This window comes from Panthera tigris, chromosome D1, assembly GCF_018350195.1.
Source record: "Panthera tigris isolate Pti1 chromosome D1, P.tigris_Pti1_mat1.1, whole genome shotgun sequence".
Taxonomy (NCBI): domain Eukaryota; kingdom Metazoa; phylum Chordata; class Mammalia; order Carnivora; family Felidae; genus Panthera; species Panthera tigris.
In genome coordinates, this window is record NC_056669.1 from 63,283,666 (window position 1) to 63,296,647 (window position 12,982).

The following is a 12,982-nucleotide window of genomic DNA, read 5'->3' on the forward strand; positions in this document are numbered from 1 at the left end:
ATATGGTGACTTCAGTATATATATGTGTATATATATATATATATACATATATATATATGTATATATATACACACATATACATATATATGTGTATACACATATATATGTATATATATATACACACATATACATATATATGTATATACACATATATATGTATATGGTGTTTTAATTTCTCACATGTTATTAGTTGCCTAGCTGCCCCTGCATAGTCATTGGTAGTCTGCTATTCAGTCAGAGGCTGATGTTTTCATTTTAAAATATATATCAGTATCTGTGTTTTCTTACCTTCTTGCCTCCACCAGTTCCCTAATGAGGTCAGATGTATAGTTTTTATGTAACTCAGTGATCCATGGGCACTTTTTCAATGATCATTCTAATTATGTGATATAACTTCTTTTTTACTTAATGGCCGGTAAAGAGGAAGTGGTGAAGTGAGCTTCTGAATGGCCATGAGGCAGCATTATATGTAGAAGTGGATGCTATTCAATTTCAGTTCTGGGTAGTTAATGTAATGCCCCCGATTTTGAATCCGAGAGACCACCAAGGAGCCGATACCTATGCAAACGCAGGAGGGTTTATTTGCAAGCTCGAGCTTGGGCCCAAGTATACCCGACACAGCGGAGCAGGGACTTGGACCCCTAGGTTAAGAGGCATAGCAGTTTTATAGGGGCCAGTGGCTAATGAGATTGTAACACACACAGAAAGTTGCATAGTCATGTCAGTCCGCATGCAGGTGGCCAACTGAAACACAATTTACCCTATAGTAACTGTTTGAACTAGCCTATCACTGTGGTCAGAATTGGCGCGCAAGTTTGGCGGGAGAAAGGCAGGATTTAAGAATTGGCGCGCAAGTTTGGTGGGCAAAAGGCGGGGTTTACATTCTCTGGCGGTTAGGGGTTCCGCATTCCTATATGAGCCTGTTTCCAGTAAGGGTGTGCTCAGCGGCTTGACTAGGGTGAGGGAGTGTCTTAAGCAATAAGTAGGTCATGTGGGGGTTATACATGAGATGGTGGGTGTAGCATAAAATGGAGTTAGTCTTGCTCTGTTTGTCCAGGGGTAGGGGATTTTTGTTAAATTCCTTGGGTCCCACAGTTAACTGAAGAAAATGAAAACATTAATTTGAAAAGTTACATGCACCCCTATGATCATTGCAGTATTATTTACAGTAGCCAAGATATGGAAGCAACCTAAGTGTCCATCAATAGATGAATGGATAAAGAAGAGGTGATATGTGTATCATGGAGTTAGAGGATATTATGCTAAGTGAAATAAGTTAGAGACAGACAAATACCATATGATTTCACATATATGTGGAATTTAAGAAACAAACAAAAAAGAAACAAAACAAGTAAACAAAATAAGACATAAACAGACTCATAAATACAGAGAACAAACTGGTGATTGCCAGATGGGAGGGAGGCAAGGGGATGGGTGAAATATATCAAAGGGATTAAGAGATACATTCGATTATAAAATAAATAAATCATGAGATGTAAAGTACAGCATAGGGAATATAGTCAACAATATTGTAATAACTTTGTCAGGTGACAGATGATATCTCCATTTACTGTGGTGAGTATTATGTAATATATATAAATATTAAATCAGTATGCTGTGCACCTGAAATTAATATAATGTATGTTATCTATATTTTAATTTTAAAAAAGGAAAATGCTATTATTTATAACATAGCTTCTCAAAGCATCTATAGTGCAAGACCAGTTTTGGTTTCCTTGTACAAGATCATGCTACTTACACATAATTTGAAAATGTACCTCACACATGCATAGTGAATCTATTATTGCACACATCTGTTCTCCCATGCAGAATCATTCTGCACACAGGTCATTCAATTCAGCAAGGACATCATGGCACAGAATGAATAGCATTGGATTCTCAGGATAGGCCATGGACATTGAAGCTGGAGCAGCCAGACCTCAATGTGGCAAGCTTGATTTTCATTAGGGACTTATTTTCTCTGGCTCATGCCACACTTCACCCATAATTGCTTTGTTCATAGTCATGAAGCGAGAGCAGAACTCCAAGTTGAAATTTCTCCTGGTAAAAGATAAAATTTCCCATATTCTTCCCACTGTGTGAAAGGAGGATTTGTCTATGGTTAGCAGCACTCTTCTCTGTATGACAAGAATCCCTAGAAACAGCTGCATGGAGGATAAGGTGGGACAAGTCAGGGGATATTTGTAAGTCTGGCAAATGAAGTACAAAGTAATGGAATATGTTTGTGTCATGGGACTTCTGCCTGGAGAAATAGACAATCATGGAGGAGAAATAGGCAGAACTATGAACAGGCAGAATGTAGTCTCCAGGTATGTTGTCATGACTCACAGGCCCTGCAATCAGGGATGAGAATTGGTAGTGTTTCTACATACCAATGGAGTGTTGGGTCAATTCCACTTAATACCTGAAGTTAAACCTTCAGCTGAGGGTAGATTTTCTTCCAAAGGAGGGGCAGTGTGCATGCTGAACATCAGTGAGTGACTACAAGTATCACCAGTGGTGCTTCTGCTATAAAGAGGTTACAGCAGTTGTTTAAGAGAAAAAAAAAAGCTTAGGGACCATTTAATCCCACAGAACAATGTATATCTTCTGGAATTGCTTCTCATATATCAGCCTTTCTTTGCTACTTCCCCAAAATGAGAACTTAATGGGTACTGGCACCATCAAGCCTGCAGAAATGGGGAGAGCATGTTTGAAGAGGCAACAGCTGTGGTATATTGGTGTCATATGTGGTATATTGTGATATATTGGTGTGGTATATTGATGCAGGAAGGTTGCCTTTTAATTCTAATTCCCTCAACCCAGCAATTGTCCTTGGAGGGAAAGTGTGTGATATATGGAAGGTGTTTGCTGAATATGAGATCCCACAAATTATTGTCTAGGCCAATAGCTCCCCCATGTGTAGTTGAATTGATGATAGCAGTATTTTGGGACCATACAGCAAAACAAAAACAAAATTTCCATATCAGAACTTTAAGGTTAAAAAAAATCATTGATATTTTCTCACAAGAAATTGTAGAGTCTAGCATAATGACATCAGGTAGTATTCCAAGGTTTGTGGATGGCTGTAGATGATGTTAGCATGGGATGAAGCTGACAAGCAGCCACGGAGTTTAGAACCGAAAGGTACTATGTCTGGGTGAAAATGTATTAGTGAACCAGTAATGCAGTGTAAATGAAGATCCTCATATATGTGTGTGTGTGTGTGTGTGTGTGTGTGTGTGTGTGTATACACATATATATGTATATAAATGTATGTATAAATTGTATAAATTATATATATAATGTATATATAAAATGTATATAAATGTATATATATATAAATGTATATAATATATAAATGTAATTTATATTATAATATATAATATAATAGCAAAAAGCTGTAATGAGGCAAGCAAGCTGTAACCACAGAGAATAAGCTTGAGCAAGATGCAGTTGACAAATTTGAAAACATCCTAGATATACAAGGATACATGTATGACCCTTAGTTCTGCATCAGCTTAGAAACAGTTCACAGAGAAAGCTGTTAAAAATGTTGAACCACTTTGGAATGTCTTCATTCTCATAGATGTGTATCAATATAAAGATCATTGCCTCTGAGAGGCTCTATCTTCCAAATGCTTTCCTAAATGCCTCCTTTACCTCCTTGTTTCTCAGGCTGTAAATGAATGGGTTCATCATGGATGTTATGACTGAGTAGAACACAGAAATCACCTTATCCCCTTCATTTACCTTCTTGGAATTTGGACGCATGTAGGTAAATATAGTTGAGCCGTAGAAGAAAACCACAACAATGAGATGAGAACCACAGGTAGAAAAGGCCTTAAGTCTCCCCTCACCTGACTGTATCCGAATCACAGTGGAGGTAATATTCCAGTAGGAGAAAAGGATGAGGGAGACAGGACCAAGGAGAATTACTATGCCCATTGCCAAGATGGCCATCTCAGCTTTGTAGGTTTCTTCTGAAGCCAACTTCAAGAGTGCAGGAGGTTCACAAAAATAATGATTAATTATATTCTGTCCATGGTATGAGAGACATAAAGTAAATATTGTGTCTACTAAAGACACAATGGCTCCACTGGCCCAGGACCCTATGATCAGCTGTACACACACCCTCTGGGTCATGAGGGTGGAGTAATGAAGGGGCTTACAGACAGCCACATAGCGGTCATAGGACATCACTGCTAGGAGGGAACTTTCTGTACACCCAGCTACTAGGAAAAAAATCATCTGAATTGAACACCCAGCAAAGGAAATGGTCTTTCTCATTACCAGCAAATGGAATAGCATCTGGGGGATGACTGTTGTAGAGAAACAGAGATCAGTAAACGACAGGTTTTTAAGGAAGAAGTACATTGGTGTATGAAGTCGAGAGTCAATATGAATTAGCACTATGATGAGAAAATTCCCACACAGAGTTAGCAGGTAGATGATGAGAAACACTACAAACAGCAGGATTTGGGTCTGCCAATCTGAAGAAAGGCCTAGCAAGATGAATTCAGTCAGATAAGTTTGGTTTTCTGTGCCCATTGGTGTTTATTTCTGTCCACACATCAGCACAAATAAAGGAATCAAAAGTTGACTCTGGTGGAAAACCAAATCCTGAAAGTGAAGATCTCATTGTAAGAACAAATATGTTTTATTGAAAAAATATCTCGGAAGCATTTAAGACACTTGATTTTCCAAAATTTCCATCCTTAATTCTTACGGAAGCTATTTGAAAAAAGATGCTCACATATTATATGGATTTGAAAAAATATGAAGAGTTCTGCCTTTAGTAGAAAGCCCAGGTTTTTCTTTTATCTAGTTTACTTTTCAATCAGCAGATTTTGACTTTCATTTCATCAAGGAGCAGAACCAATAATTATATTTTCCTTTGTGTTTCTAAGGGATCATTTATCATCCTTCCAAGAAGGAAGGGAAGTTTAAGAAACCATTTAGATCATGTTATAATCCACACATTTAGTCCTTTTCTAAATTCTTCACTGGATCAGAGAATCAAGCCTTGATGGCAGTGTTGAAGATTAAGGCATGATAGGCCCTCATTGTTACAGAGCCAAGATGTTGGAGACAAGGCCAGACTTAAGTAGCACCACACCCTATGGAAGCAGGAACAGCCCTTTGTGGAGACCAAGTGCCACCACAATAGCTGTCTGCACAGTTTCAGTATCTTTTCTAGTGTGACAGTATTTGAGCTCATTCATGCTGCAGTTTGTTTCAGAGTATCCAATCAATGGGTTAGGTACATCAGTAGGAAATCAGGTACTGGTCCAATGCTTTGCAGCCAGGCAGGAAATACTATTCAATCTATACATTATTGTACATCAGAAACAAGCAAGGAATAACATGGCTGGATATAAGCTAATAGAGAAGGAAATTATAAAGAGTTAGGGAAGTTAGCTGGGGGCATGGGTAAATGGCTGGCACTCAGGGTTGGAGACATCTATCCCTGAGAAGGGTGGAAGTAATAGTCTTAGAATTGGCCTTTAGAATGAAGATGTCAGAACAGAAAGTCAGCCCACCTGGCAGGGCCATCTTGAGATAGACAGATATCAGAGCCTACAGACTAGAAAGGTTTGTCTTCACATGTAAGACCCTACCTCTAGCGGGCAGTATAGGAAAACTATGGTCAGAGCAATTGTGCCTTGACCACTGGCTCATGAGCTGCCAAGTAGGACTTAATTTCAGGAACATGAGTTGACAGTGAGGTTTCTATTCATGAATTTCCATTCAGATGGAAATGAAATGGGTCCAGTCTGAGCCTACAATAGAGTCCATTGGTCTTTAAGGGACCAGGAAGGCAGAGTCAGGGAATGATTTGAGGAATTGGCAAAATTAAATGAGAAATATCTTTTCTTTAGATAAGTTGAAATACATAGGAAGATCACTGATAAAGTCTCTAACCTAGTAGCCAAACTAATTTTCCAACAATTATTGATAAGTGCAGTTTTTCACTACTTCATCATGGTAAATTTACATTCAATGAACTACGAATATTTCATGTGTACAATCTGGTGAGTTTTGATATATGTACATAATAATGTGCTTTGAAAAGGTTGCTATTAACTTATATATGATTGTTTGTTTACAATTCTGTCTTCTGACTGGGCTATAAGTTTGTTCAGGGTAGAAATCCTATCTCAATCCATATGTCTGCATCACCTGGCATATAGTAAATTTTCAAGAACTATTCACAGACTGAATGGGTGAATAAATAACTGAATGCATCCAGGACTGAACAAACTCTTCCTCAACACATAGTCTCTGTCACACACACACACATCCACTCAATAACTCCTAAGTGCTAATCATCCTATGTAAAGCATAGTATGAGATTCAGAAGGCACAGCTGATATTGATCCAGCTATGTGGTCCAGCTTGGAATGGGGATATTCTGTGACCAATCAGAAGGATAAACACAAAGGATGATCACCTGGACTACTGGTGAGAGTACATAAGTGGTAGTTCTTCCAGGGGAATAGATCCTCAATATGCAATCCTATTCTCTTTCTCATTCTTAGCCTCTGAGAAGATATATGCAATGTGGTAGCAACCTGAGTACTAGGGTACTGGGGCAGGGAGTGCACACAACATTAGCACTCACTTAGCTCTGGCTCCTTCTCACCTCCTAAACAATGGACAGCACATTGTGAGAAGCTCTGTTGTGCATCCTCGGCAGTGTCCTGTGAGTCCAGTATCACCCAAAGAGTGTCAGAAAACTGAAAGAGGAAAAGAACATCTATAATAACAAGGATAAAAGGTCAGAATACAGGAAGATTCTGGGAATCGAAAAGGGGTAAGCTAGTTTGAGAGACAGCGGATCTTTCGGTTCTTTGCACCTCTCAGCACACAAGCTAATCCCTTAAAAAAGTCCAGTAGCAAAATTTGTAAGACTAAGGATTCTAGAGAAGAGAGAAAAAGAAAAATCTGCTCTCACAAATAGACTGTGGGTTCTAAAAATAAGAATATGACCCTTTTCCCAGGATAGACACAAGATTTCTGGTTCTGGGGAGACTTTATTCCTTCAGTATTTTCTTTCTTCTTACCTGGAGACATGGGATGAGTTTGTTCTGGAGAAGGGGAGCTACATGGGAGGGTACCTCACATAGGAATACAAAAGAACGATATCCAGAAATCCAAGTTACAGATCCAGATTTGGGTATTGGATCCTAGTGATTTCTCAGCCCTCTCTCTTAACAGCTGGATATGATGAAGTGGACTTTTCAGTGGCTTCCATTCCAACCTCTGGCTGTATTCTCAGATGAGTTAAACACTTACTTTCGAGCACCGACACTGAAATGAATCTTATTATGAAAGGATTCTTGAAATATGAGGCCCTGAGAAGTGACGCACATGGGACAGTCCCTAGGGTTCTCCTCAGCACAGCTCACTCTATTATCTCTACACACAATGAAATACCATGGGACTTTTTATTTTTTATTTTTTGGCAACCATATTGAATACTGTGAATCTCCTTTATTTCCAATCTTTCTGTAAGAGAAAAAAATTCATATGTTCTGGGCCTCAGGATAACTTAACAATCTATCTCTACCATTCTTGTTTTCTTCTTGGGAGCGGAACCTAGAGTGTAAAGTACATGCAGGCCCATCTGTGCATTCTTTACTTCAAATCCTCAGAAAAGTGGAAATTTACACACTCTCTCAGTATTTTTCTATTAAAATGAGTTTAAAATTATTGCTCATTTGAGATATAGTGACCACGGTTACATAATATTAGCTGGTCCTAAAAAAACAATAGTTTAAGAAAATCTCTGTAAAAACCAAGTGTTTGAGCCAATATGCCAAATGCAAGGACAGATCCTTATTTTTCTGAGGGATTCCAGGTTGAAATTACTCGGGGCGCCTGGGTGGCTCAGTCGGTTAAGCGGCCAACTTCGGCTAACGTTGTGATCTCGCGGTCCGTGAGTTGGAGCCCCGCATCGGGGCTCTGTGCTGACAGCTCAGAGCCTGGAGCCTGTTTCAGATTCTGTGTCTCCCTCTCTCTGACCCTCCCCCATTCATGCTCTGTCTCTCTCTGTCTCAAAAAGAAACGTTAAAAAAAAAAGAAATTAACTCAATGTTGTGTTTTCTTGTCAATGTTTATTTCTTTTTATATGAACAATATTGTTACCCTTGGTATATGTGTTGCTAATTTTCCCCATTTGCTTCTTTAATGGCAGCACTAACATGTTTGTTTATTTATTGCTCAACATTATTTATACATTTTATCAGTCAAATATTTCCATATTTCCCATTTTGTTTCTTTATTTACCCCAAATTTCACCCTTTCTATTATAGATAGACTATGAAAATTTTCTTTTCTTGGGGCACCAGACTTGGGGCTTAGTCAGTTGGGCATCTGACTTCAGTTCAGGTCATGATCTCACAGCTGGTGAGTTTGAGCCCCGCATCAGGCTCTGTGCTGACAGCTCAGAGCCTGGAGCCTGCTTCAGATTCTGTGTCCCTCTCTTGCTCTGCCCCTCCCCCGCTCATGCTTTGTCTGTCTATCTCTCTGTTTCTCTCTCACTCCCTCAAGAATAAGTACACATTAAAAAAATTAAAAAAAAATTTTCTTCTCTTTACTTTTGACAATTTTTTTCATCCTTGGCTTTTCAGTCAAATTATTCTTTATTCTGGTGTGAGGTATCTCATGATGATTTCATACATGCTTATGACTATCCAGAGGAATGGGACTAATTTACCCTTTCAAGTTCTCTCTACTACATCCCTGTTGCTTTTTCTTTATTCAAATCAATTTGGCGTGAATGTTTTCAATCCACTGTCAGAATGTGGTAAGAAAATTTTATATTGTTATATTTTCCATTTACTGGGATTCAAATGTTATTAGTTTTTAATTGCTTAATTCTTTAGTCATTACTGGACGTTTCCGTAGAATTTATAGGGTCTGGTAACTTGTCTTTTGAATGAGATGGATGAGAAAAAAAGTCAAGATTTGAGATTTAGTTTAGAAGGCTCTATAGACTTGTGACATTTGTCCTGATAAAGGATATGTGGGAGAATTATTATGACTAGCTATTATTATTGCTCTTATATGAAAGTCATATAGATTAAGGGGCTAGTCTGAGGTCAATCACAGTTGAAATAAGCTCAGACTCTAATCTTTAACCTTAAGACTAGTCTTAAGGCTATCTCTCTTACCTCATGCTGTACCACTTCCTAATATTTAATGTCCTTTAGCAAGCATAACGTTCATATATTAGTTTGAAGGCCAATGTGGGTTGGCTGGGTTATCTCATACCTTGGGACAAACATGTGAAAGCATGTCTGCATAAAAGTAGAGAATGGCCTGAGTTATCTAGTGAGCCCTTAAGTCTACTACCCAACAACCACATGGACCAGAATGAACAATCCACTCCTGTGGGCCGGGACCTGTATATTTGCCGCATGGACATAGGAAATGAAGAGAAGAAATGGCTAACCTTCCCAGAAGGTTCAATGACTTTTTACCTTCCCATTCATGTTAAGTAGTGCAAGAAAGGATATGGAGTTTAAACTTGGCCCTCTTAGGACACAAGGACCCTGGTCACCAGTAAATGTATGCCCAAATTCGTGTCCTGTATCACTCCCTACAATGTTACCATGTTTCTTTTCTTGTACAGGAGCTAGAAAATATGCTGAGAATAGTTAAAAAATGGGAGTAGAATAGTTTTCGTCTTTTGCACATGCAGAGAAAGAAATACAATGAGAGATATGAAAATACTCTGCCCTCCCCAACACTCCACCTGATGGTCTTGGACTACCTGAAAGAGCAATGATAGCTAATGTGCCTGTGGCCTCACAAATGTAGAAGCAGCATTTACCTCATCCACTCTGCTTTTCCCTCAAGAGGAAGAAACACACTCCTGTCTGACACATGATTGTTAAGTCTGCTGGGGAAACAAGAAGTGTGTGTGATATATAAGGGAACCTAACAGTAAGGACTCTTCAGTCATACCTCCTCATGTATTACTGGTGCAGAACTCAGAGAAGACAGTGGCTGCTTACTGTCTCTCTTCAGGATAGTGAGTAGGATCTAGACAATGCTAGTTGTCTGCTCATAATTCATATATATCATAAATAAAATAATCTTTATGCCACTAAATTATCTCCTTAAGCTATAATAAATACAGCACCAAGTTCTATCATTTCTAATTTATAAATAACTCTGAAAATCACCCTTTTCTCTTTATTTCTCCAGACTGTCTTAGTTCAGGTGGTCCTGACTGTGATTTCATGACTGTATTATTGCTATACTTTCCTAAATGTTTTTGGGGTCTTCTGTGTTAAGAATATTTGAGAAGTGGGACCTTGGATTTGATAGGGCCAAGTCTGTTAAATTCTACTTTGTTTTCTTTTGCCATTTCTATGGATGGAGAGAAAGCTATATTTTCTTACAAAGTAGGATGAATATTTACATATCTAGCTAAACTACATTGATTATTTGAAGAAATTACTCAATTTCTTTTATTTATATATTTTAATTTTAATTCCAGCATAGTTAACATACAATGTGATTTGGCTTCAGGTGTACAATATAGTGACCCAGTAATTCTTTACATTACTCAGTGCTCATCATGATACCTGTACTGTTAATTCTTTTACCTATGTCAACCATCCCCCTCCACACCTACCCTCTGGCAACCATCAGTTTGTTCTTTGTATTTAAGGGTCTGTTTTTTGGTTTGTCTCTTGAAATTACCCAATTTATTAACCACAGAAGCCAACCAAATTAAATTACTTCTCTAACTCTATATTCATTTGATGATTCAGGAACTAAAAAATATTGATCAATTTTGATTAACTTAGAACCTTTCTAAAATTTTTATTTGTTTGTTTGTTTTCTTTTCTTGGAGCCATTGCAAAAGGCTTGAGCTGGCCCACTTGAAAAGGCCTATAGTTATGTCTCTATAGGGTTATGATTTATATCTGGAAGGACTATGACTCAAGTCCCGTGGGTTACTATTCAAATAACTGAGTTTTATCATACGAACAATCAAAAACAACCAAATGACATGTCATTAACTAGTTCAGGTATGATTACATGGCAGTGTTCAAATGGCCTCTTGTTAATGTTAGGTTAGAATTTTGTGGGGGCTTCTGGTTGGCTCAGTCGGTTGAGCCTCCCGCTCTTGATTCCAGCTCAGGTCATGATCTCCTGGCTCATGGGATTGAGCCTGACCCCTGTGTTAGGCTCTGTGTTGACAGCACAGAGTCTGCTTGGGATTCTCTCTCTCCCTCTCTCTCTGTCCGTTTCCCGCTCGCGGGTGTGCACACACTCTCTCTCAAAATAAACAACAAGAACAAAAAAGAATTTTGCTTTGTAGACTTCTAATCATAACAAGAGACTAGAGTGTTTTACTATGATAAAACTGATGAATCAACTGTGCTCTATAGAGACATACAACTTTACAATGGCTTGTGTTTGCTGGATGGAGTTTCACTCCCTTGCTCGGTGAAAACTGTGAAAGTTTCTTATTTCTTTTGAACATATTTTTGCACTCCTGTCTTCTGTGATTTAGCACTGTAATTCTTCAATTGATCATTTTAAAAACAATTCAGTGAAATTCTAGTTTTGATGCAGTACTCTTGTCTTTATTCATTTACTGATTCCTTTTATTGATTATGAATATCTCTGAATAATATATGGTATACTTTTCAAACTTTTTAGGCTTTATAAACTGTAATGATCCTGTATGTATTTATAAATGATTTTTTTACTCAAAATAATATTTTTTAATAGTAGTTCATATCAATGCATATATATATAATCCAATCCTTTACTGTTATATTCATTCTGGGTGTTTTTTTTTTTGCCTCAGGCTTTTTAAGTGGCTCAATTATAAACAACAAATTGAAAGAGTTACCTTCTTTATTATTCATTTATACTCTGTCATTTAACTGCAGCATTTAGTGAATTTATATTTACTGAACTGATTAGTAAGATTTATTTTTACATATGAGTTTGTGCTGCTTTTGTTTCTGTGCCAAGGTGCTTGACCCACAGAGATTGTGAAATAGTAAATGTGTCATTTTAAACCACTAAAAAAAAAAAAAAAAAGAAAAGTCCTTATATAGATGGATTGTAGTAGTAATGGATGAAAAACACAAGTGATCTGAGCTCAAAGTCTGATTAATCCAGATTAAAGTTGGTTGAAAAGAGATGGGATGGCCTGTGGAAGCGTCCTTATTAGCAGTGGTGAAGTGAGGTTTAGCCCTCTGGCATCCGTGAGTCAGCAAAAGACATATCAATAGAGGTGACAGTTATTACCACACAGGAGAATGAAATCTCATTCTATAATAAGACAGTTTCTTGACATAAGGATTATTAATTTCAAGGAGTCCAGTTGCAATAAGACCATAGCGTTGGATGTAAGATCTCCATTACTTTTTCCATATTTACTATGCCAGAGAGAAATCACTATGGTGAAATGAGAGTATACTGTAAAGTTACCTCCTATGACCGAGTATAGTAAGAATTCAAGGCTATTGCTCAGATGGGCTCACCAAGCAGAATTCTGCTATACATTCCCACACCTTCTATCCACCCCATAAAAAGATAAGGCCTTGATTAAAAGATGAATAAAAGGTGCATGTTAAGTCTATATTTTGGATCATTATGAATTCATTCATGCCTTCAGTTGCCAAGTCCCAAGAAGGAAGAGTAAGTGTGAAAAATAATGGTATTTTCTCAACCTGCCCTTGCACCATCCCCTTTATGATAGGTCCTTCAGAATTTGTTACTTCTTCTCTTCCTCTCTCTCCTCACCTGGAGTCTTCTTGAGTGTCACTCCAAGGTGGGTGTGGGACCAAAAGCCTATTGATGAATGTCTTTAATAAATTTCAATTTTATGATTATTGGACTAGAAAATTATCTCTTGGGGGTGCTTGGGTGTCTCAGCCGGTTAAGCATCTGACTTGGGCTCAGGTCATGATCTCACGTTCTTGAGTTTGAGCTCCGCATC

At 38.0% G+C, this 12,982-nt stretch overlaps 1 protein-coding gene across 1 annotated transcript; it reads right to left on the minus strand.

Annotated features, from left to right (window-relative positions):
• Positions 1-3,627: 3,627 nt before the first annotated feature.
• LOC102956476 (olfactory receptor 2D3-like) lies at positions 3,628-4,551 on the minus strand. Its single transcript, XM_007083277.2, has one exon. It carries the CDS (start codon positions 4,549-4,551, stop codon positions 3,628-3,630), a length of 924 nt encoding a protein of 307 aa, XP_007083339.1.
• Between the last annotated feature and the right edge of the window lie 8,431 nt (positions 4,552-12,982).

Excerpts from the sequence above, each read along its gene's own strand:
- LOC102956476 (XM_007083277.2), bottom strand. The coding sequence starts at position 4,551 with ATGGGCACAGAAAACCAAACTTATCTGACTGAATTCATCTTGCTAGGC.